The 27,481-nt window shown below is 36.6% G+C and overlaps 1 protein-coding gene and 1 pseudogene across 5 annotated transcripts in view; both read right to left on the bottom strand.

The window, feature by feature from the left end:
- SUCO (SUN domain containing ossification factor) overlaps positions 1-27,272 on the bottom strand; it is an 87,769-nt gene extending 60,497 nt beyond the window's left edge. For 2 of the 5 annotated variants that reach the window (XR_001154267.2, XM_012765119.2), the window contains exon 1: positions 26,913-27,114. Coding sequence is in view for 3 of the 5 variants with exons in the window: in XM_012765119.2 (XP_012620573.2) it covers positions 26,913-26,974 (62 nt within the window). In the remaining 2 variants the exon portion in view is untranslated. Of the gene's footprint in view, positions 1-26,912 lie in introns of all 5 variants that reach the window. The other 3 variants (XM_012765120.3, XM_076000389.1, XM_012765121.3) reach the window with 2 other exon arrangements.
- Positions 1,814-20,276, bottom strand: LOC142869598 (tyrosine-protein phosphatase non-receptor type 11 pseudogene; annotated as a pseudogene).
- Positions 27,273-27,481: the final 209 nt, after the last annotated feature.

Below are 27,481 nucleotides of genomic sequence, written 5' to 3'. Positions count from 1 at the left end.
GATGGAATATTACTCAATTATAAGAAATGACAGTGATCTAGCACCGCTTATATTTTCCTGGATTGAGCTTGAGCCCATTATCCGAAGTGAGGTGACACAAGATCAGAAGAATGGGCTCCACTTGCCAGCAAATTGGTACTGACTGATAAACACTATGGTGCTCAAATGGTGGTAGTGTTCTCCAGGCCATAGGAGGTTGGGGAGGTAAACTCACAATTGAGGGATGTGGTGAGCATTGTGGAGGGGAGAGGCATACCTCTAACCCTTGCTAGGGAGAGGCAAAGATATAAAATGTAACCAAATGTTTGTACTCTCATATTTTCCTGAAATAAAAAAAAATTTAAAAAAAGAATTTTGATGATTATGCCCCTCATTTTTAATCCACTTCTATACTTTAATTTCTACCATGAGCATGCATTAGTTTTATAATCTGTGTGTGAATTGTGTGTGTGTGAGCCCTTATATCCACTGTGTGAAAAGACAGCCAATGGATATTAAATCTCATGATGCTTGTGTTTTTACTATCAATATAATCAAATTCCATTACCCTAAATTCTGAATTTTTAGAAATGAACCTTTAATTATTGCCATTACTCCAGATATTCTCCCTACCTAAAAAGAGCTGGTGAAATTTTTTTCCTGAAAAAAACAAAATGATATATAGTAGTTTCCCCTTATCCTCAGAAGAGACCTCCAGTGGGTGCCTGAAACCAAGGATAGTATCAAACGCAACTGTTATCAATCAGAACATGTTCCTGTAAATGTTTTCATCTTAACTAAGTACTTATCATGCATTCCTTACTGCTTACAGTTTGGGAAGCCACAGCAAAACTACCACACATTTTTTTTCCTTCTTCACAATTTCATAGATAGAAGATTCATTCTTACTGTAGATCTTAGCAACCTTAGCAAACAATCATTTTTCTTTCCTCATTGTCAAGAATTCTTTCATCTTTTCATTTGAAGTACTTTGTTTCTCTTTGACATATACAAATTGCCAACATTACTACTCTCACAGGTTGGGGCCATTACTAAGTAAAATAAAGGCTACCTGAACACAAATACTCTGATACCACAACAGTCCATTTGGTAACTGGAACAGCTACTAAAGGAGTAATAAGCAGGTAGCATAGACAGCATGGAATGCCTGGATGACTCACGTCCCTGGCAGAAAAGAGTAGGACAGCATGAGATTTCATCATGCTATTTAGAACAGCAAAATATTTAAAACTTATAAATTGTTTATTTTTTGAATGTTCCATTTAATACTGTAGTTGATCACCAGTAACTGAAACTGCAGAAAGTAAAACTGCTGGATAAGGGGAAACTACTGTATATAAATTGATTTGTCCTCCCCAGTTCCCATTTAAGGACAAATGTTAATTAAAGCAGATATACTGTTTGAGTTTTTTAGAAAATACAGATCCCCACAGGAAAAAATACAACCTCCACAGGAGATTCAAAGCTATATGAGACTGTGCCCTCAAGGACTTACCATATGAGTTACAGAAAACATGTATGTACACAGTACAAGAGAAGCAATCTGTGGTGTCAGGCCTCTAAATCAGAGGATAGATCCATAAGAGACAACCTTAACAGTCTGCATAAGAAAAGGCCTAAAATAGACAAAAATTGTCACCAACTAATAACAGTAAAGAAATTTTAAACCATCAGAGTAAAATGAAATATCCACCGAATAAAAATGAATCTTTATTAATGGGGTCCTTACTTTCAACAAGTCTCCCCAGATGAATTAGATACACACCCCCTGATTAAGATCCAATGGATCACACTAATAATGGCTTGACGGCACTTTGTTGCATGACTAAATGGGCCAGATTCCATGCTACTTAAGCAACTTGCTAAAATTGTAATATGAAAATCCCAATCCTAATTAAATGAGTTCTTTCTAGACTCTAAGAAGCTCAGCACCAGAAATCACATCAAGACAAATGCAATCTTTAAGTCCTTGACACTCTCCCTCAGTTCAAAATGATTTGACAACTTTTATGTTACTCACTATTTGAAAGCTGACTATGTGTATATACAGTCATGTCCCACATAACATTTTGGTCAATGATGCAGCACATATACAAAGGTACTCTCATAATATTATAATGCCATATTTCTACTGTACCTTTGCTATGTTTAGATATGTTTAGCTATACCAATACTTATTACCATTGTGTTATAATTGCCTACAGAATTCAGTACATGCTGTACAGGTTTGTAGCCTAGGAGCAACAGACAAGGTGTGTAGTAGGCTATACCATCTAGGTTTGTATAAATACACTCTATGATGCTTGCACGAGGATGAAATCATCTAATGACACATTTCTCAGAAGGCTGTTTTTAAATTACCATAAGAAAAAGTTGTGGAACGCTGTCAATTTTTAAAACAGAAAGAAAAAAAGAGAATTCAATATTGTACCTACTTTTCACATATATTATTTTAATACTCAGCCTGAGTACAGTTGCCAGAGTGGAACTCTTTCAAACAGACAAAAAAAATCTGCATAAATTATAAACTCTATAGAGCTTGACAGGAATTGAATTAAGAACGATCGAATGCTCAATTTTAATTTTTCATTTACATCCTTAACATATTCATTTTTTTTGTTCACTCTCCATATATAAGAAAAATACTTAATGCATATTACTAGACTATATATGTATTAATCTATATTAAGACTATATATTACTATTTTATTAAAAAATATTATTTACCTATAATTTTCATAAAACCTCTTTCAGATATGGCTTAATGGTTAATAGATTTTTTAAAAATTACTACAGGTACAGAAGGAATTAATGTTGGCATCCAAATAACACCAGAAGAAATGAATGCCTAGGTTCAATAGGCATATTCTGGGGAATTTAGTCTTTTCTTAAACCTGATTGCTTTCATTCTAAAAATCATATTTTTTTCTTGAAGGAATATTTTCAACTTGCATGTGTAGTGACTGAAGTTCTTCTTGTAGTGGCTACCTACAATATTTAATATTGCGCCAAGCATCCTGCTGTTTCAAGAGTGTGTTACAACTATGTGTTTCAAAAAATAATGGTTAAGATTAAGTGTTAGGGCAAAAGGGAAATCAGTTAGTTCTTACAAAAGAAAACAGGAGACAGACTTGGGAAAGTTTTTCTAGAAGACATAGCAACTGAAGAGCCAAGAAGGACTTAAATAAGAAGGCAGAGAATATTCTTTAAGATGCCAAGGAAGATTTCATCAAAAAGGTTGTTGAAGTTGACTGAAAAAACACTTTTAAAATGATATCCAGTGGCTTAGAATGATACCTTTTTACATCTGGCTAGCACAGAAATACTGAACTAACTTTAACAATCATTTTTATAATCCTATCAAAGAAATCTAACAACATAATGCAATGATTCCAGAAAGATGCATTTTAATGTATAAGAAAGAATATGCTGATATGCAAACAGGACAAGCTTGATAAATGCAGGGAACAAAACTAAATTGGAGTCTATCAAACTTTCAAATGAGTTGTTATCTTCTGAATTTTAATGAAGAAACTTTAGAAGCACATAACACTACCCAATAAGTAACAAACATTACGTCAGATACAAAGACCTGTTAAGAAACATTAGCAGTAATTTTCAACTCATTAAAAATATGAGTAAATATATAGTGTTAAGAAAACATAAAAACAAAGTAGCAATTTTGATTAAGACAAAAATCAAATTTAAGATGAAAAGCATTTAAGAGAGACTGATTATTAGTAAAAAGAGATGATTATAAGTACATATTCAGCTAACAATACAAAATATATATCACAAGCACTGAAAAAGCTACAGGTAGAAACATAATAATCAGAAAGTATGGTTGCCTATTTTAAATTACCTCTCACAAAATAACAGATTAAGTGGACAAAAGCTACTTGGAAACAAGAGACTTCTAGTATATATAAGAAATAAGCTTGGTCAAATATAAAGAATTTTATACCAAGTACGAACTAAACATTCTTCTCAAGCACATATGGAATATTTCCCAAACACCATAAACTAAAGACTCAAAAGAAGGCTCAAATTCTAAAGAATCAAGATTTAACAGGCTATACTCTCCAACCATACTGCAACAAAATTTGAAGTAACAAAAAGACAGTTTATAATATCCAAAGCCTGGATGCAAGAAATAATTAGCAAAATAATCATTTAGTTAAAGAGGAATCAATAAAGACCATTATGAAGTACCTTTGCAGAAGACTACCAGTCAAAATTGGTGGAATGCAGATAAAATAACAGCAAGAAAACTACGCTTTCGAGCATATTAGGAGACAAACACCGATAACAAAAGAGCTAATCTTTCCACTCAAAAAGTTAAAAAATAAAAAAACAGTGCAAATACAAAGAAACAAGGAAGGATACATGTGGACAAACATCATTAAAGTAGAGAACAAAAAAATAGCAAAGAATATTAAGAAAACTAAAAGCTGGTTCTTTGAAGAAAATACTAAAAGACAAACCTCTGGCAAAATCAATCAAGGAAAGATGGTGATGCAAATTAACAAAATATGAAATAAAAAGATGAAATAACCACCAACAAAGTAGATTTTTTAAATTATAAACTATTATAAACAATATATAAAAATATATTTGAAAACATTAGGAGAAATTGATAAATTTTTAGAAAAGTAGCAAAACTGGCACAAGGAATAGAAAAAAGTGGAATAGACTAATGATAAATTTGAATTTATCTACATCTCTAATACAGAAGAGGGAAATCCTACCCCAGTTCTTAAATTTTTTATTTGGGAATAATTTTAAACTTTCAGAAGAGTTGCCAGCATAGTACAAAAAACATTTTACTCATTTGTTTCATCATTTTCCATTTGTTCATGGCATGCTCACTCACCCTCTCTCTCTTACTCTCCCTGTAAATTACCTCTAAAATACTTTGGTATGTATTTCCTCAGAATAAGGATATTCTATTACATAACTACAGTACAATAACCAATTTCACTAAATGTTACATTGACACAATACTTTATTATCCATACTGCAATCATGTCAATTTATACAATAATGTGCTTTTTATAGAATTCCTCTTTTCCTCAGTACAGAATTGAGTCTATGATCACGTCCTGAACTTGTCATGTCTCTTCAGCATCCTTTAACTTGGAACAGTTCTTGGTCTTTATTTTATGTGGCACTAATATTTCTGAAAGACACATTCTCTTTTCTTTTTATATAGTATGGTGGTCCTTAAGTGTAGTTTATCTGATGTTTCATCATAACCAGACTAAGGTTATATATTCCTGGCCAGAATCCTTCACTTAAGTAATATTATGTGTTTCTCAAGATATCACACCCAGAAGCATACAATATCCATCTGTTTCAGCAGTTGCAATTCCACTTTTAGGTACCTTTCAAGAGCAATAAAAACTATGTTTACAAAAAGCCTTGTAGAAGAATGTCCCCAGAATTTGTTATCGCTAATGCCAAAACCTGAAAGCAGCCAGATGATCATCAACAGAATAAACAAACTGTAGTACATTCACACAGTGCACTACTACTCAGCAATAAAAAGGAACTAATTAATGATAAATGAAACAAAGTAGATAAATCTCAAATATATTACACTGAGTAAAAGAAGCCAGATACAAGAGTAAATACTGTATAATCCCATTTAGATGAAGTTCCAGAATTGGCAAAACTAATACATGGTGATAGAAATCAGATCACCAGTTATCTTCAGGGGATTTACTAGAAAGGGACATGAGAGAACTGTCTGGGGTGATGACAATGGTCTTTTTTCTTTTTTTCCTTAAGAAAATGGTTTTACTCCTAAACGTTTGGTTCCCATACAGTTTACAAATATACTTTTACTCTGATAATACAGCTTTGCAACCAGCAAAGCAATTGAACTAATACTCATAAATACAGGTGGGGAGACAATTAATATCCCCTAATGTTTCTCTACATAAACTATTCTTTTAACTTCATTTTTTAAAAACACTTGCAAATAGACTATATAATATACATGTGGGCAAAAGGCAATTACGGGAATCTCTTAAAACATCAATAAGCAGCATGTTTTCAACATTTACATGATTCACATCAAAATGCCATCCTAAAATGGTATTTATTCCTTTTAAAGGATATATTTACCAATAAAATATTACATACCTTTTAATATTCTTGAATAATATTTCTTCATATCTGTAGAAAAATTACTAATTCTAATCATCAAAAACACCCTTTTCCATTAGCTTTTATTAATAAAAGAAAAACAGGTCATAAATAAACAGGTGAATTATTAATTACATGATTTGAGGCATAGGATGAAAATTTGTAAAAATTAGTCTGATATACAGCAAAGTTATGCAACACATTAAAATCAACTGTTTAATATTTCTGCCTTATTGTGAACTGCCCACAGTAAAAAAGGAACAAAATTTTTAGTTATGGAAGATACAAGGGTTCAACAAAATTAAGGGCTAATACAGATCCTAATAAAGGCATCTTGGAATCAGCAAGGTCATGTGCTTATGATATAAAACTTTATTCCTCTAAAAACATAAAGAAAACAAAACTGCACTGGATTTGTATTTATGTCTACAGTCTAAGTTTCCCCTATAGACTACTCATCTACAACAAAACACCTCAAAATTACATACCTTTCCACATTCCCCTGAACTAGAAATAACCCAAGATGTTATATTAATTCTTAAAATCCTCAGTAAAATAACCCATAAAAATAATCTTGATCATTTTCTTGGCTATTCCAAAGCAACAGGGCTCTGTAACAAATGCACACATACCAAGTAAGTTCTACATCTATTTTATCATCATCCCCTTTAGTCATGTTTGAAAAGGCACTGATTTCACTTGGAGAGATGATCATAACTTTCAGAAGGGCCACACGCTAGACATGAGGTGCCTTTTTAATTTTTTTAAAAAAAGCTATTAAGACTCTAAATTTTAGCTTTTTTAAAAACCCCAATACCATGTGCCAGATAATTCTTTCATTTCAAATGTAAAATCCAATGCTTATAATTTTAAAATACTTAGCCAGCTATGGAATAGTATGCATATTTAATGTCTATCAGCAACCAAGAATTAGACTGCATACATGTATCTCACCTATCTGATTCACCCATTACTGACTGCTTTGGCCCTGGACCCTATGATTTCCTCAAATCCACTTCTTTGGAACTTTCATTTTCACTATTTTTTTAAACCTGCACCTCAAGCTGCCCCATCATCCCAGCCCTTCTGCCTGATTCCAACCCATGTAAAGTCACCTCATCTCAGAACCTGCAATCACCTCTTACCAAATACATGACAAACCTTAGCAACCTCAGGACTATGATAAATCTTGTCTTGGTGTAAGTTTATATAACAACATGATAACTGACTGGCCTTCTGGAGGGAAATCTAAATGAAATCAAGGTCCTATATAACAAACAAAGCTAGCCAAGATCAGGTACTTGCATTCCAAGTGCAAAAACAACTGATCTTAAGCTACAAGCAGAGATGCTAATACAGCAGATATATTTATACAATCAAACCCTTGAAGGCTGGTGAAAGACTTTGCCCCCAAAGTCAAGTCAAAACATACCACAAAATCAAAAGGAAAATCAATGTGATAATGCAATAAAAAGGACAGGATTCAAGATCCTTCTTGCAAATACTAAATTGGAATCTCTTTCTTTACAGGCTTGACAAGAAGACAGTAGTTATTACGTTCCCCTAATAAAGTAATACCTTCAGGCCCCACCTGTGTTCTGAAGCAATTTTAAGTTCAGGAGATATTGGGGCAAGGGCAGGTGGCGGGGGTGGAGGTGGGTGGGGTGTGGAAATCAATGAACATTTTGTCTGTGAAAATGGCAGCCACTGTGCTCCCAGGGTTTCAAGGGAGTGAAAGACCTCAGAAAAGAACTACTACCAGGGCTGGATCTAGGCTTTCCTTTCAGGAGCCAAGGCCAGAAGAGTCTGAATGAGGAGACTATGATTTAAGGTAGAATACTAGCACTTAATGCAGATCATTAGCAAATCTTACTGCTTGATTAAAACAAAAATGAGCTATTCAATCTGACTGGACGTCTGTTCAGACTGCTCCTTCTCACTGTAGCCTGACTAAAAAACAGCTACATTAAGAAAGCATCACATTTCCCACAGTCTGCGGGTACCCCCAGTGATGGAGTGGTTCTATTCTCAAAAGCTCTGTTCCTCTAAATACATCCATCCTTACAAGACCAGTTTACCCAAGTGATCTTTTAGAAAATACACTCAGAGCTGGCAGAACTGGTTCAGGAAGCTTCCTGAAGGTCCTCTCTTTATTTCTCAGTCTGACTTTCAGCTTTTAACAGTTACCGTATGAGCTTCAGCTTCCCAAGGTCACCAGCAGCTTCTACTTAGCCTAAGAATAACTGGTGTTCCATGGCACTGTTTGTGACACTCTGTTAGACTGGTGTTCACCCAATGAACTGTACCTCTACTGTCACACCCTCTTCTTGAATCTAGGCTGGGCTTGTGACTTGTTTAATCAATAAAGCTCTTGGGAGTTCTGGGCTACACAAAAGAGGACTAGTTACCCTGCCAGTAAGGCCACTCAAAGAGACCACATGAAAGAGAGACCCTGAAGACTGCATGCAGAAAGAGAAGCCCAGCCATTCCAGTGTTTCAGCCAACCTGCTGAACACATGAGTGACCCCCACAAGACCAGCAGAAGAACAGCTCAACTGAGCCCAGCTCAGATTGAAGAATAGTTGGGGAGGGGTTGTTGTAAGCCACTAAGTTTTGGGGTGGTTTGTCAGCAACATTTGACAACCAAAACACTGGTCATCCACAGATGCCCTTTTTTCCCTAAATACAAGACAATTACTCAAATGCAGAGAAAATATAGCAAATGTTTTCCACCACAACCTTCTCAGTCAACAACTGAAAGGTAATTGGTCATCTGCAAAGAAGAAAACACACCTCTTATCCAAATTGATAAACTTCCATGTTTTTTCCCCATGATTCTGTAATTGTGACACAAAGGTAGAGAGCAAGCTTCTGACAGTCTCAGGCACTGGGTAAATTGAAAGAGAGAAGAGATCTCAAAATGAATTATCCACTACTGGATAAGAATGGTAAATGAGATTGTTTTCACTTCTCTACAATGTTGTTACTTAATTTTCCTAAATCATTTCTTCTTACAAGTGCCCTATCATCCCCCACAAAGAGGAAAAAAATTAAAGTTATAAAAAGGAAAAAAGGCCCATAAATAGAATTTGAATCTCCATAATCTTCAAATTATAGAGCACAATTTAACTGCTTCCTCAATTTAAAACAAAATTCTATAAAATCTAACATTATCTACATTTTAGAAATGATTTCTTCTTATCTGAGGAATGAATAATTGGAAATCAGGTATTGTTGAGTTAAAATATAGTGGTCTTTAAATGGTTTCAAAATTTGCTTATCATGTAAGTGATAATTTGATATCATGTAATTTGAAAATTTGCTTATCATTGTAAGACTTATAATGTAAGTCTTTCAAATCCAAACTCGTTCTTCACATAAACTTTCATACAACTGTTCCTGGTCTTTTTAGGGAAAGGGTGAAAGTCTACATCTATCTCTGTGCTAAACTTTTGGCAGGTTTTCTCCTCTGAAACTTTTCTACTACTGTATCAGGCCCATGTTTTCAGACTCCAGCATTATCTTCTCTTATTTCTGGACAGGGTGGAAATGGGGTACAAGATGGGAGGGGACTCTGATCTCCATGTGTCTGGTCTGCTAAAGAATACTTATATTCATAAATTTGTGCCCTTTCCTCTTGCTTTTTCTGCTCTTCTTCAATCCTGTGCTGTAGTGTTTCAATATAATGTTGGACAGCCACATAGATAAATTAGTACTGTGCTTCTGTCTGGAACATCCTTGATCTCTGGGACTGCACCATCTGGATGGATGTCAATGTCATAGTCAACACCTTTGTTTCTGATGATGTCACTAAGGATATCAATCACAGTGTATGTTCCTGTCTGGCCAATTCCAGCATTGTAGTGTACCATGACCAGCCCTGCATCCATGATGCTTTCCTGCTTATGGAGGACCTCCTCCAAAAAGTCCAGCAGGTCCCCAGGGTCACCAGACACTCCATGTCTGGCCAGGTCCAAAAGTGGTATTGCCAGACCATTCTCCCTATTATTCCCTTGCCTGACGTTCAAAAGTTTAAGTTCTCTTCCAAATGTATAGTCATGAGCAGCACTTTCTTTAACGTTCCTAATGCACAACCCCATATTGTTTCAGGGCATAGTCATCAGGCCAGTATTTAAAACATCTACCCTTTCCTCTCTCCACTTCTTTCATTACCATGACAATACTAGGGTGTTTTCTTAGAATACCATCTGCCAAAAGTCATTCACTATGTTTTGCAGGCAGTCTTGGGTGGCAATATAACTTTATTTGGGCTTTGAATTATTGCACTTAAGTTTAAAATTCAGGCATGATAATATTTGCATTGATGTAATCTGAAATAGGCTCACTGGCATCACCATCATATAGGATAACCCTGGTATGATCAAAAGACAGGATGCTTTTATACCTATTTTTGTTTTTTGGCCTTTGACTCTCTTTGTAGCTGTAGAGAAATTTGCACTCCTGTTGTTGTAGTGTCTTGAATTCTTCCTAAAAGCCTTGTCTGACTTTATATAGAGTCTCAGCTAATTTGCTTAGTTCTTGAACCCTGCTTTCTATTTCAGCAGCATTCATATGAGTTGTGCTAAGGGGCTGCTTAAGTTGTAATACTGTGCTCAATGTTTCTACCACAGAATTCTTCTGGTTCACAAGATCTGTCAAAGAATCAAACCATTCTCCTCCACTAACAGTGTTTCAATTCCTGACAGTGAATCATGACATGGGTCACTTTAGACTTGCCGTCACTGCCCTCCCTTTGTCATAACTGAGCACACAGAAAAAACAAAATCTCCAGTGTGTCTCTGACTCTTTCACACAAGAAAGCTACCATGTTTTCCTTTTTCAGTTAGTAATTTAATTTATCTGCTTCTTTCTCAGAGAGGTGCCTGAGAAACCACCTTTCATTTAAAGGTAGGAGCTGCACAGTTCAGAAGATATTTAAGCTCACTAACATCTCCATTCTTCTATTTTAATTGTTCATGATGTTCCATGTAATACTGGATCAACTCAGTCAAAGTGGCATACTTCTCCCCTCTGTACAGGTCATAGTAATCAATCGCATTCTGAATCCTGATGTGGGTGACAGCTATGGGTCACTTTTACTAAGCCTTGTAAAAAAAACTGCCATCAGCTCCTCTTGTCAACAGGTTTTCTGTTTCCCGGTCAGTGATATTTAGATGAAACCACGTCCATGATGTCATGTTTCTCCCACCCCTTTGGCTCTGCAATGGACCCAGTCCTTGCTCAGGTTCCCTTGGGCCCAGTCACATCAGGCTGGCCCAGAGAAGGACCACTTGGGACTGAACCAGATGTGTGGCAGAGCAACCTGCTGGCCACATGCAGAACCTCCTCCAGGCCTCAGGATCCCAGAGGTTCTCCATATTCTATATCTTTTTTTTCTCCCTTTTATTTCATCATAGTATGGAGGTACAAATATTGTTAGGGCTACAAATATTGCCCCTGCACCCCCCATCCCCGTCCTCCCAACATGCCAGAGATTCAAGCGTGTCCAATACCCCACCGCACACATTATGTAAGTATACACCCCTCCCCTCCCCCCTCCCGCCTGCCCACCACCCGATAAAAAGGTTTTTTGTTTTTTGTGGGGTTTTTTGACATTTTGGTTACACCTATTCTATATATTGATGGGGTGTGGGTTACATAGGTGTATGCAATTGTCAAAACTGATCCAACTATATAGTGAACATCTATATACTTCACTGTATATAAATTATCTCAATTTAAAAATATAGAAAAAATTTAGTATTTTCTTCCCAAACAATAACCAAATAGAAAATAAGAAGCTATTAGCATCACTATCAAAAAATATAAAATAACTTATAAATTAATCTAAGAAAAATAATTCACTACCATTTACAGAGAAAATTTTTTTAGCTCTAAAGATACAATATGTTCATGGATAGAATGATGGTAACAAAAACATAAAGATATCAATTCTTCCCAAAATAATTTATCACTTCAAATGTAACTCCTATCAAAATACCTGCAGGATCCTACACTTTTAAATATCAGAAGGAAAAAAGAGGTCCAAGAATAACTAAGCTAACAAATAAAGCAAAGGCATGTGATTCACCTTGCTAGATAATTAAGATTATAAAACCACTCTAATTAGACTATGATACCAGGATATCAAGACAAGCAACTGGAACAGAATACTCCTAACTTTAATCATTAGCACAATGTCTCTCTTTAGAAGCAGCCTAAACACAAAGAACTCAATAAATACATGTTGAATGAATGAATGACAAAAGGCTTCCTGAAGGCATTTGCTACCTCATAAACTACTTAGAATTCATTTTTATAATTACTCTAGCAACTAAAGCAGTTAAAAAGAAGTGGCAAGTGGGAAAAAGTAGGAAAAAGAATGAGATTAATAGTATTATATCATTTATGTAAATGTTAAAACATATAAGCAAAATACTACTATTTTGGAAGAAAATATACATCCAAATAAATACATGGAAGGTTAACTGGAAAAACACTCACCAAATTTACTCTTGGGTGAATGCCTAAGATGGGGGTAGAGAGGAGTAAGACTGAAGATAAAAGATAAAAGAAAGGAGTTATAATGCAAAACACAGCAAAAAGGGGAACACAGGCAGAGTGTGGCATAAACTGAGTATAATCAATCCAATCCTAAACATCTAATGTTTCCAGAAGAAAAAAAAAATCATCATTTTCTTAATTTGTCAAGACTTTTATATTAAAGTATCAATCTAATTTTTACAAATAAAGAAACTGAAGTTTAGAAGTAACTTGCCCAAAGTCACTCAACTTGGGTCTGCAAACTAAAATCTCTCTCTCTCCAAAGCCTATGATCTTTCTGTATTGCTACATTTCATAGCTAATATTTTTTGGCCAACAGATAAATGAAAAGAAAGCTGAGAAAATAACATTGATCCATTCACTTGAGAATTGGTGATACTTGTCAAGGTGAGTTATAATCAAGACAAAAATACATGAACTATCACAAAAGAAGAGTACCGATTAACATCATGATTTTGATAATGGCAACAAGTGATAAATATGAAGTCCGTGTAGTACAGTGGTTGGGGCATGGATGTCAGAGTCAAAAGACCCAAGAGTTTTAATTCCAGCTCCTCCTCACTTACTAGTTATATGATCTAGAACAAGTTATAAAATCTGTATGCATCCATATCAACACTGTAAAATGGAGTTATGAGAAACTGAAATAAATGTATATGCAGTGCTTAGCCTGGCATACAATATGCTCTCAAATGTTAGTGTTATCAGCCACTACATTTTCTATCTACTTTTACATATCATATTTCAGAGTAGTGTATACCTGTAATCTCAATTACTTTACCTTCTACTCAGTCCTCAGCCACTGGAATCTAGTCTCTGCCCTCAATATACCACTGAAACTGGTATGGTGTGGCAGAATTTACCTTTTTTGATTTCCCTGCTACATGCAGCACCTTTGACTATTGGTTCCACTTAAAACTCTCTCCTCTGATTTGTCAAATTACACACTTCTGCTTCGCATCTCTCTCTTTCTTCCGAGTCCCATTCAATAGGCTGCTTCTGCTCAATATTTAAATTTTGATGCTCCTAGGGTTTTGTTCTGAATTTTCCTTTATATTCTATATGGGAGACTTCAGCTACTCTTGTGGTTTTTAGCAGATGGCTATCAAAACTTTTACCTTTACCCTTTAATATCTTCTCATGACTGGTCCATTCCTTAAAACCCTTCAACAATACCCTATATTAATATTGCAAATGAATAAAGCTCATTTAAAAGTTAGTGTATATAACATATAAAAGTTGGAATATAAAAGTTCCCTTATATTCCAAAGTATCTCAAAAAACAACTAAATCCAAAATTGAACACATTATCTTCCTTTTCCAAATCTCTTCATCCTATATACTCAGATCCCACCATTTGGTACTATTATCCACCCCAGTCCTCAGCTTAGAACCCTGAAAAACATCTGACTACTCCTTTGCCTTGGCCCTCCCTTTACCATCTGCAGTTTATTTTACTCCAAATTCCTTTAAAGTATTTCTCAATCCTTATTATGACTGCCCTCATCTCTCACCTAGAGCAATCTCCTAACAGATCTTGGTAATTCCTATCTTGCTATCTCTACAAGTAAATCCTTCACACCACTTTCAAAAACCCAACATTAAATTATCAGACTGCCATTCACCTGCTTATGACTTCTTATGGTTCCATTATTTAGGTGACAAAATTCAAACTTCTCTCCACATATTTAAAAATCTCTAAAATTCTGCTATTGTCTAAGTCTTCAGTTTCATATTTCCCACTACTCCCTGCCTCCCACTTTATGCTTCAGTGATACAGAACTACCTTTAGTTAGTTGTTCCTTGTACATAGACCATGCTGTCTCATGGTTCCAAATCGCTGGCTCATGCTATTCTCTCTTTCAAGAAGAGAGAATGTTCTGCCCCTACTCCCACTCCCCACCATCCAAAACCTGACTAAATCCTTTTAATTCTTCTTATCTTTGGGAGCAACTCTAAATTCTCATAGCCCTTTCAGTATCTCTACCTGAGCACACAAACACTGAACTGAAATTAACTGTTTATTTTTCTGTTTCTCATATAAGACTAAGCACCTCCAGGGCAAAGAACTTGCTGCCTATTCCCAGAACAGTGATCTATCTGTTGAGTGCCTACTTTGATTATGGATTGTAAAAGTTTTCATTAAGAGCTTAGGGGCCGGGCTTGGTGGCGACACCTGTAATCCTAGCACTTGGGAGGCTGAGGAAGGAGGATGGCTTGAGGTCAGGAGTTCCAGACCAGCCTGAGCAACATAGCAAGCTCCCACCTCAACAAAAAATAGAAAAATTAGCCAGGCACACTGGTGTGCACCTGTGGAACCAGCTACATGGGAGGCTGAAGCAGGAGGATCACCTGAGTCTATGAGTCTGAAGTTGCAGAAAGCTGTGATCATGCCACAGCCTTCATGCCCAGGCAACAAAGGAAGATCCTGTCTCTTTAAAAAAAAAAAAAGGAATTTAGGAAAGGGATAATCAGAGAAGATTTTGTGGTAAAAGAACTGAACTGGGAAGAATTGCTTTTTAAACATTACTTCAATCTAATCCCTTGTACAGAAATATAGTGTCAGGCATTCAATTAGGGTAGTAGGGCTAAAGTAACTGTGAAAATTATAGGCTTTTTGAACAATACTGCCTGGAAATTTGAAAACATTTACAGAAATTCTACAAAGTATTGAGAGACTTGTGGGAAATAAGTGAATAACATGGAAGCCATGTTGCTCAAACACACTAGGAATAAAACAAGACCAAAAGATCACTGGGCTCCAGTGCCTTTGCTTAATAAGCACCCTATTTTCTTTTAATTACAATGTTTTATTAAAAGACAGACATTCTTCTTAACCAGGTAGCAGTCTGGGGCTCTTTTAAAGTTGCTTCTCTTTTGCTTGGTCTGTCTGCTAGTGAGTAAGGGCTCACTAGACCCCTTTCTCCTTCCAGTTTTTATTCTATTTGGCTGCTTCAGCAGTCCATAGTCAAATCACATGGAACTGTACAGCTAAGCTGAAAAAAGCTCTGTTCTAGTGCCTGCTTCTAATCAAACCTTTGAATTTCAGTGGTTCTGACCGTTAATCTTCACCCTGATGTAGGAATGGTCTTGGACTCTCTGAGCTTAAATATTCCACATATCAAATTCTATCAGAGGACTGTATCACTAAATTGACCTATAATTTCATTGATCCAACATAGGGAAGCACTTACAACGTAGTATGTTCTGTTTTGCTGTCTAAACCTATCATTAAAATTTTGGCCATTACAATTTGTCCTCAAAGCTGCTGGAAATAATCATACACTAAACTTACTTGATAATAGTGTATTTTAAGTAATTGGTTAAGGTGTATTTAGCCTATAAAACAAGACACAATATTTTCATTACCTTAATTTTCAATTCAAAACTATAAACACATTCTCCAAATAAACTACTACCAAGCCAACAGGTCAGCCATGCTAAAACCAAAAGTCTATATAAGTAAATAGTGGAAAGTAAAGCTACAGCAGTAGGTTTGGGGCAAACCTTCAGGCATTTAACATCAGAATTTAAATTTTTATCCTTGGGCAAAAGAGAGCCTCTGAAAGATGTTTTATCAAGGGACTGCCATAATCAAAGTTGTGTCTTATAATAATAAGACAAATCTAGTGGCACTGTATAGAATGGGTTAAAGGATACAAGTATGAGGTTACTCTAGCCCTTAACTGTCTTTTTCAATTTAAGTACTCTTCTCTCTCTCCTGGCTGCCAACAAATATATGAGAACTCATGCCTACCAGCTCTCCAAGTGTCTTCTATTTCTATTCCCAAAGCCTTATCAATCACCACTTTTGAAAAGAAGTTCTTTTTCTCAGTTTTCAAGTCCTTCAGCCTTATCTAAGACATTTTTTATTGCTGACCTTTCAAATGACCTCTTTAAAGCTCTTTCCATCTTTTCTTTCCAAACAGTTTCCTCCTTCTTTTCAGAGCTTTACTTTGCTTGGCACCTTTCTTTATTCTAATTTTCTTCAGAAGCTCCATATTGTCTCAAAAGTCAAATGTTCTGTTTCAAAAATGATTCCCTCCAACCTAAATGTCTGCATTTTAGGTGCCTATATAATATCTCCACGTGGATATTCCACTTACCTCTAACTAGCAGCTCTTTCCCCTTCTAAACCCTTTGCCAAGTATTCCATTTCTTTTCAACACCACTAATTCTAGTTGCCCAAGCCAAAAAAAAAAAAAACAACAACAACAACAAAATATCAAAACCACTTAATGATGTTTCTTTTCTCTTTGAACATTTTTCACAAATTCATAATTTTAGGCCCTAGAATTTATTCTTTTAATTACACCATACTCCAAGAAAGCACCTACTTTTTCTGTTTTGTCCACCACAATCCTGTACAGGATACAGCACACAGAAGCCTAAGTAAGTATCTCTTGACTCCAAGATGGATGACAGAAAGGAATGTTCAACAAGAGCTGGTTAGAGGCAAACCAAAACCCAGTTCTTGTGAATCCTAACCCAATGCTGTATCTACTGCACTATATTGCCAGCTTGCCAATCTATCACCAAACCAGATCATTTACTTCCTCAAAATCTTTAGTCAATGCACCCTCTTCTCCATTTCTACTGCCAGGTTAAGTCTTTGTTAGGACAAACTTCAATTATTCCAATTGCTTTCTAGCATACTATGGTCCCTTAGTATCCACAGGAGACTGGTTCCAGGACACCTTGTGGATACCAAACTCTGCAGGTGCTCAAATTCCTTATATGAAAAGGCATTTGCAGATAACCAATACACATCCTCCTATATGTCTCAAATCATCTCTAGATGACTTATAATACCTGATACAATGCAAATGCTATGGAAAAGTTGTTATATTGCATTGTTTTTATCTGTATTATTTTTTCTCGTTGTATTATTATTTTTATTGGGGATTTTTAATATATTTTCAATCCAAGGTTGGTTGAATCTGTGGATGCAGAGCCCGCAAATACATAGGGCCAACTGTACTCATCCCTCTAAGTCTCTCTCCTCTGAAATATATCTAGCACAATGATGTCAAAATAACACTCTTGAAACATAACTTTTCTTGCTGGATCTTTATTCTCTAGCTCTGGCACAGCTTACAAAATCCATCATAATCTCCAAAATGTATCTCTTACTTTTTCTTCAGGTTTGTTTGCTTATTACCACTCTCACCTAAATCAAGCACTTTATTTATTTTACTCATAACTCTTTTTCTCCTTCACAATTAAGTGCCATCTGCCTACTGCAGGCAGACAAACAGACAATGTGCACATGCACACACACAGAAATAGCCATTATTCATATCAACAACACCATCACATCTTATTTCAGCTCATGAAGCACCTACTTCCACAGAAGCAAAGTTTATGAACTACACATCATTTTCCTTAAACCCAAGTCAAGCATTCTCTAAGAACTCCAGCCCTAATTTTTCCCTTCTTTAAGCACCTACTATACAATTTAGCTTCCTGTATTGTTCACTAACATTCACTAACATTCAAATCAGTTATGTCAGAATGTTAGATGTACAAAAAAATCTCAAAGTTCATCTAATCCAGTAACACTGACTTGAATGCACAAACAAAAGAGTATCACAAAGTTGGAATCTCCAAGGTAAGATTCCTGGGCATGTGCATTTCTTTTAAAATGTTCATGAATAATTCTAATGTTCATTCCTTCCTAAGCCAATCCAGGCATGGCCATTTTCAGATGGAAAAACTGACACACAGAGAAAATGTAAAGAAACTGGGGAAAAGAATCCCTATTCAATAAATAATGCTGGGAAAACTGGATAGCCACATGCAGAAGACTGAAACAGGATCCATACCTCTCTCACCTCTCACAAAAATCAACTCACAATGGATAACAGACTTAAACCTAAGGCATGAAACCATAAGAATTCTAGAAGAAAATGGTGGAAAAATTCTTACATACATTGTCCTAGGCAAAGAATTTATGAAGAAGACTCCAAAGGCAATCACAGCAAAAACAAAAATAAATGAAACCTGATCAAATTAAAAAGCTTCTGCACAACCAAGGGAACAATCATTAAAGTAAACAGACAACCTATAGAATGGGAGAAAACACTTGCATGCTATACATCCAATACAGGGCTGATAACCAGAATCTATAAAGAATTCAAGCAAATCAGCAAGAGAAAAACCAAACAATTAAAAAATGGGCAAAAGACATCAACAGAAACTTTTCAAAAAAAGATAGACTAATGGCCAAAAACATGAAAAAATGCTTAACATCTCTAATCATCAGGGAAATGCAAATCAAAACCACAATGAGATATCACTCAACTCCAGTGAGAATGGCTTTTATCAAAAAGTCCCAAAACAACAAATGTCGGCTTGGATGCGGAGAGATAGCAACACTCCTACACTGCTGGTGGGACTGCAAACTAGTCCAACCTCTATGGAAAGTAATATGGAGATACCTCAAAGAACTAAAAGTAGATCTACCATTTGATCCAGCAATCCCACTACTGGGCATCTACCCAAAGGAAAAAAAGACATTTTATAAAAAAGACATCTGCACTCAAAAGTTTACAGCAGCACAATTCACAATTGCAAAGATGTGGAAAAAACCCAAGTAACCATCGAGTGGATTAATAAAATGTGGTGTATGTATATCATAGAGTACTACGCAGTCATAAAAAAAAAAGTGGTAAACTAGTACCTCTTGTATTATCCTGGATGGAGCTTGGAGCTCATTCTTCTAAGTGAAGTATCACAAGAATGGAAAAACAAACACCACATGTACTCATCACTAAATTGGTACTTAATTGATCAACACTCATGTGCACATATGAAGTAACATTCATCAGGGATCAGGCAGGTGGGAGGGGGAGGAGGGCATGGGTAAATTCATACCTAATGGCTGCGGTGCACACTATCTGGGGGATGGACACACTTGTAGCTTTGACTCAAGCAGTGCAATGGCAATTTATGTGACCAAAGCATTTGTACCCCTGTAATATTCTGAAATTTAAAAAAATAAAACAAAAACAAAAAACAAAAAAAAACTTACGCAAGACCATCTCCCAGCCTACTGACAGGATAGCACATTGGTTGAGAGAACACAGGCTCAGAACTTGGCCTACTTAGGTTCTGGCTCTATTGCTTACTAGCTGTGAGAACCTGGGCAAGTTAGTTAACTTCTTTGTGCTCCCCTTTCTTCATCTTTAAAATAAGAGTGTCCATCTCAAAAGAGCTGTAATGAGGATAAAATTAGTTAATGTATATAAAGCACTTAGAAGAGAAATAAGGGGCCGGGCGCTGTGGCTCACGCCTGTAATCCTAGCTCTTGGGAGGCCGAGGCGGGCGGATTGCTCAAGGTCAGGAGTTCAAAACCAGCCTGAGCAAGAGCGAGACCCCGTCTCTACTATAAATAGAAAGAAATTAATTGGCCAACTGATATATATATAAAAAAAAAATTAGCCGGGCATGGTGGCGCATGCCTGTAGTCCCAGCTACTCGGGAGGCTGAGGCAGAAGGATCACTCGAGCCCAGGAGACTGAGGTTGCTGTGAGCTAGGCTGACGCCACGGCACTCACTCTAGCCTGGATAACAAAGCGAGACTCTGTCTCAAAAAAAAAAAAAAAAAAAGAAGAGAAATAAGTACTCAATAAATGTTCACTATCAGTAATGCAAAGAAACCGCTAAAATAGAGACCTGACTTAGTTTTATGTCCTTTCCACTAAATTAGAATCTGTATTGTGACAACCAGCTTCATGCTTACATCCCTCACTACACCAAATATACTGTAGGGTAACCAAATAACATTTTAAATGAATTGATGGGTTTCTATTTCTAACTCTGACACTTAGGCCATCTAACTTCTACTCAACAAATTACCAAAACACCCAAAGTGAATGAATAACTTATACAATCACGCTTATCTATGACTGAGGCATTGTTCTTAGTGCTTTAAATATTTTCTCCCACTACGTTACAAATACTACATAACAATACAAAACTAGTTTAGTATCTATGAATCATGTTAATGCTACAAAACATTTTCTAAACAAAGCTAGACATCACTTTTATGTAAAATATAAAATAATTTTAACCAGCAATTTGTTATAAAGTTCTAAAATAAAACCAAACTTTCCTTCAAAAAAAAATCTATATTTATGAAACAAGTTCATCCCAAGGGATTAACATTCTTATACTGCAAATACTCAAAAGCAATTTATCATTCCCTTGTGACATGTGCAATTTTACTTTAAAAATTACTTTAAAATATGGTCTTGAAAAATAGGTAACATACAACTGGCACTAAAGTACAATCTGAAACAAGTACATGATTAAGTTTCAAGCAGAGAGTATTTTGTTTCTTTCTGGTTATGTATAAACTACTATACAAAAGTATTACATACATATAAGTGTTTCTACCTGAAGACAGCTTGAGAGAATAAAGCACTTAAATTTTTTCCACGTTTCTCTCTTCCTTTTCATTATAAACACAGGAATATTAGCTATACATATTCCTCCATTCAGATTGTTGAGAAACATGAGAGAATAACTTACAAGTTTATGAACTGAAAAATGAAATAAACAATGCTCAAAGGTAAGTTAAATGCTGATACCTTTTATTATTTCCATTGCCTGCCAACCCTACTACCTGCTTCCATTCCAACATATCCTCAAATGTTTAATAACCTAAAGGGGCAACATGTAACACATCTAGCTCTTTTTAAAATAATTCAAATTATATATTATAAAGAAATTATGTGTCATCTTTTATTGGACACAAGTGCTCAAGTTTTACAGAAACATGTCACACTTTCTTTCACAGACCTTTTCCTATTAAGGCAATCTGGCTTCATCTAACCTGTCTGAAGGGATCTGATACTGTGTATAATGTCCCAACACCTCTTTTAAGTACCAGATGCTTTCTTTGGGATGTATATCCCAGATCAAAGATAAACTTTCCCCCCAGTCTATCATATTAAGTTCACTTTTTAAAAAAGACCATTTTTTTAAAAGACCATTTTTTAAAAAGTCATCAAATGATTTGGGTGCAAATGTTATTTTACTATTTTATTTCTTTTAAATATTCATTCAGAAATAGATTCAGAGTCTTTAAAAAATTAGTAGACACAGAAAACAAGTGAAACATATTTCTCTAGATAAAAGATAAAGAACAGAGATTTTCAATGTTTCTATTTATCATCTCACAAAAGACAAAAACAGTTTATATTTTTCTAGCTTTTTACTTTTCTGCTCACTTACTCATATTAACAAATGAGCAAGAAACCAGCAAAAATATTAGAGCAAATGCAAATGAAAAGGTACAGAGATATAATCAAAAATCAAAAAATAAACCTCTTCAATTAATGAAAGCTGGGCTGACACAGTAAAATTATCAAGGTCAATATACCTTGATTTAGATATCTATCAACTTTCTCCTTGTGTCACCACCACTTAGGGCCCCCTGCCTCCAAAGTACATCCCCTCCAATCAACTTGACCCTCCACAGCAATCGAATTAAAAGACCAATGTGACCTCATGCTCCTGTTCTGTTTAAACTACTCTACTTGCTCATCCTGTGTCAGGTTAAAATCAGAATTCGACTGCACAATAATCAAAACCCTTCAAAACCTAGGTATAGCTTCCCTTACCATCTCTTCCCACATACACTCACACTCTAGATAACCCAATGACAAGAATGTACCCTCTGCCTAAAAGAATCCCATCTTCAACTATCCATCCTGCAAACCATTTTATAGATGAGAATGAAACTCACAGAAATAACCTTCCAAGGACATACAGTCATTAATAGAACCATAACTAGAATACAAATGTTTCCTTTGGTGTGCCTAAAAACCTTCGTAAGTACCAATTATACTTGTCAAATGTATGAGAATTGTTTAAATATGCAGCTCTTCCAATTAATCTAAATATGAGCTTATCCAAGATGATTCTTTGGGATATAAGAAGAAAAGATCTGTTTAGTCTCTAAAAAAATAAATTAAGTTTTATTAATATTAATATAAGGATTCATACTTGGTCTGAAGGGGCAGCTGGCCATGGATCAAGAACAGCAAGGACTATAGCCAGAAACCTACGGAAGGAGTGGAAGTTTCACAAACAAAAGGTCTACTTCCAGCACAGCATGATTCATGGTCAATTATTGTGCCCAGGTAAGGAGATGTAGGGATCATTCAGTTTTAACTAAACTGACCCTCACAACATGAAGAAGCTTCAAAAAAAATTTCTGCGAAGACAGCAAAGATAATAATGCAAGCACAAATTAGCAAAAGGTTAACAGGGCTAAGATTCTTAACTAGTTAAAGCTATTCCTCATCTATGCTATGATGTATTAATAAAAATTAAACTCTAGTAAACCAATCACATAGCTCTCACTAAAAATTCTTACTATTTTAATGATAGCAAAAGGGTACTGTTAACAGAAAGTATTTTTATTTCATCTTTCCTAATATCTAACTTGTGTTAATTTATTATGTGTACTAATATTGTATTGGCATATATATACAATTTACAATTAAGCACATATTAAAGGTACATGCACAATGTTTTACTAATTAGGATACGCCCTCAGAATATCCACTGATTAAGTCTTTTTCCTCTTTAGGGTGATGATCAACCAGCCCAATTCACTCAGGACCGAGGGGGTACGGTAGACTGAATAATGCCCCCCCAAAGATGTCTGCATCCTAATCCCTGAATGTTAACTTACATGGTAAAATAAACTTTGCAGATGTGATTAAATTAAGGATTATGAGAAAGGGGGATTATGCTGGATTGTCTCGGTGGACCCAATGTAATCATATAAGTCCTTATAAGGGAAGAGGCAGGGACCAGTCATTAGCCGACATGAGGACTTAAAGCAAGAGGCTGGAGTAGTGATGGGAGGAAGGGGCCACAGAATGCAGGAAGCCTCCAGAAATGGATTCTCTCCTCAGAGCCTCCAGAAGGAACCAGCCCTGTTGACACCTCAATTTTTTTTAGCCCAGTGAGACTTATTCTGGGCTTGACCTCTATAACTGTAAGACAATAAATGTATGTTATTTTAAATCACTAAATTTGTGGTAATTTGTTACAGCAGTAATAGGCTAATACAAGGGATTCCTGGGATTTATGGAACTTTCAGTGTTAAAACCAAGATGAGCTGGTTGCCCTATCTTTAGATTTTCAGTGCTCATAAGGACATCTGGTACACACTAGGCATGGGAAAAAAACTTGGTTGAATGACTTCATGATGAAATATATAGAAATATACAGATAATATACTCTCACTATTTTACAAAGATCTATCATAAGTATTATTTCATTTTATTCTAACAAGCCTGTGAGGTATAAATGAATCAGTTTTCCTATATTGAGGATGTAAGAACCATATATATAGAATACAGGCCTTCTGACCTACAGTCAAAGAATGATGGTGGTGATGTGCCTGTGTTGCAAGTCAGTCTGCCTAAGTTCAAATCTAAGCTCCAAAACTTAACAGCGACTAAACTTAAGCCACGTTACTTAACCTCTCTACTTCCTCATATGTAAAATGCAAAATGAAGTTAAAACCTACTTTATAGGGTTCCTGTCAAGAGTAAAGATGTCATATATCAAGCACATGCCATGTGTATGACACAGAGTTAGATGACAATAAATATTAGCTATCATTGTTCTGTGCTGCAGCTATAGTGCAATTATACCTAGACTACTCCATACTACTTGATCAAGAATCATAAAGTATGCAAAAAGAAAAAATAGTAACCAAATAAATAATGAAATGGATAGGATGGTTTTCTATGAAGGTAATCTAAGGTAAGTACACTAGGGTGGAAAGACAAAAGCAGATGGGAGACATAATCATGATCTATGTAACTATAACAGCACAAATAAGGTGATAACAAAATACAGTAATATTGGTTGGATGGGGGAAACTTTAAAAACTAAAATATTGTAGTATAAACATATAGCACTCAACCCACAAAACAGAAAGGTATCACAAAATTTGGGGACAATTTTTGAATGACAAAGAAGACAAAAATGGCTACTAAAAGGAACTCATCAACTCTTCTACAAACTTTTTGTCTAACCCTACAATGGCTTTTGGTACCCACTTCTTTTAAGGGCAATGGAAATGTTGGGAAATGACAAACCAGACCAGATTGTAGCAAAAGTCAGACCTCCAGTAAGTCAGTGCCATGATTTCACCTTCCCAAGAAGAGTCCCAAAAGACAAAACATACCCTTTGCCAATCATCACCATGCACCACTTCTCTTGTCCAATCTCATTTATCATCACCCTTCCAAAAAAAAACATCAAGGATAAACATCCTATTTTAATGGTTTTTAATAGCTTTGTTAAAGAATAATTATTTTCAAAAGTCTCTAAATTTGGCAGAGCAAACAAATCTCAAAATATAATAAACCAATAGTTTCTTAAATTAATTCTTAAACTTTTCACACTCTTTTTTTAAACCTTGAAAAACCTGTTTTTCACTTTGGGGTTCCACAAACATTACAGAACTCTATGCCTACTATTTTCAATACTATGCTGACTGATATTTTTCTCTAATGGGTCATGATCTTCTCACTATTTCCAATGAATAAAGTTGAGGAAATAATTTGAGGTCAGCTTAAGCAAAAGATAGCCAGAAATTCGCAAAAGTAATAGAAGCATGGTTAATTTAAATTTACAAATGATTTTAAGAGCCACACTCTCTTGCTTGATTTTGTTTCATCATTCAATTAAAATAAATCAGAGATACTGGTGCGTTGTAAACTGAATTAAAGTCTAACCTTTGCCTTCTCAACCAATTAATTCAACAAGGGCTGATGAAGAATAACATGGTCTAAAGATGGCAAAAACAAGGAGAAAGAGAAGAGATAATAAAATACATAATCGACAAACAACTAGGCAGCCCCAGAAAGAGGTGAAAAAAAATACAAGCTTACATTATCTCACCTACAAATGTAAATTTAAAAAGCAGCCAGTGGACTCATCTCCTACAGAAACTTCTTGGAACTCAAAATATTAAAAAGTGGAAAGGGAAGAATGTCATTGGTTCTATTGAAAGAGTTCAGAATGACAGACAAAAGGCCATTTTTGTGTTGTTGTTCTCTAAAACGTCTATCATCCTTTCAATCAAAATTCCTCAGCCAGGCAAGTGTTTTCTTTTCCCCTTTGTTTATGTATTATTTTCTGCAAGCAACAACTCTACAACTTCAGTGCCTTTCGAATCCATGAGGCGTCCATAAAAAATGAAAATAGTGTTGGTGCTTTGCATAAATAAGCTAAGCAGGACACTAATTCGACAAACAGCAAATTGCCTTGACTGAAGCAGCATCTTTTTAGTCATCAAATGTCACACATCTCTGAAGAAATTCCCTAGGACGAAAGAATGGTTTTTCCAAGTACACTGAGAGCAATCCTTCAACTTATAAGCTCTCTCTGCTCCTCAAAAATATATATATATATTTATATTTATATATATATACACACACACACCCTAAAGTGCCTGGGGTTCACAGAAACCCCAAAAGCTTTAGAGACAAGGCACTCTTCCCCCTTCCCGTCTTCTAATACTCTCCTATCACGAAGGGACATTACCAAAAACTACAGTATACACTACATGCAAGACACCCTCTCCACCAAACCAACTGAAAAAGTACTTCATAACACCTCCAAAAGTTTCCAAGAACTGCAGCCCCATGTGCTTGGGGCCAAAACTCGTTCGAGAAATGTCGAGAACTACTGCTTATACATTACTCTTACCCACGTGACGACTTACGTTTTCAAAATTACACGTCCGGAACTTACAATATCTGACGTGCTTTATGCCCTTACCACACCAAGAAAGCTAATGACTGGCGGTAAATCAGAGCAACTTACCTACGGTCTATAGGAACACCACCCCAAACACTGCACCGTCTCCCACGGGTAGAGTAACCGAGTACAAAGGCACCTGGTGGTCCCCTCTATCCAGGCACCTTTCTCTCCCACTTAGTCTCCGTAAATTCCAAAATACACCATAAAAATCTCCGCACAGAGTGCTACCAGGCCAGTCAGAGCGACAGACATGGAATAAAACATCGGTTTGTCCCTCTCTTGGGGGCCTTGGAAACCCGGACCCCAAAACCCAAGACGACTTGGGGGTGTGACCTGCGCTGCTCCCACCCCACGTCTCCCCTCACGGAAACTCCCCTGGTGTCGCGGCTACTCACCAGACCAGGGAGCACAGAGAGAGGCAGGAGACCAGGGCCAAGGCCCGCCGGTACTTCTTCATCTTCTCCTCCTTCTTCCCCCTGCCAGAAGGCGGCACATCCTCCCTGCAGCCGCCACTGCCGAGGCCAAGATGGAGGAGCCGGAGCAGGAGCGAGAGGATGGGAGCGAGAGCCCCAAAGGCTGTGGCGCTAGGGGAGCGGCTCCTCCGCGGCGCGCGTTCCGGCCGCCCTCTGCGCGGGGCCCACAGCGGCGCGGACACGGGCGCCTCACAGGACTCCGGGGACTGCCGCTGCCGCTGCGGCCGCCGGTCCGTCCGCGCCCGCCTCCTGGAACCGCCGCCGCCGCCACCGCTGCCCCATCTCCCTCCCGCCCGCCCCGGCCCTCGCTCCGTGCTGCCGGCGACCAACGGCCGCCGCGTACTCGCCCTCAACAGCCAATCGCCGGCGGGGCCGCGACACCTCACACACCGCTGAGCTGGAAGGAGACGCGTCACACACGTCCTGCACCGCTCGCTCCCCCACCAGCCTCCGCGCGGGCCACGCCCCCCGCACGTCTCCGTCGGGGAGCG

Source organism: Microcebus murinus, chromosome 2 (genome assembly GCF_040939455.1).
Source record: "Microcebus murinus isolate Inina chromosome 2, M.murinus_Inina_mat1.0, whole genome shotgun sequence".
Lineage (NCBI taxonomy): Eukaryota > Metazoa > Chordata > Mammalia > Primates > Cheirogaleidae > Microcebus > Microcebus murinus.
The sequence above is the reverse complement of the archived record's forward strand: the minus strand, read 5'-3'. Positions and strand labels throughout refer to the sequence as shown.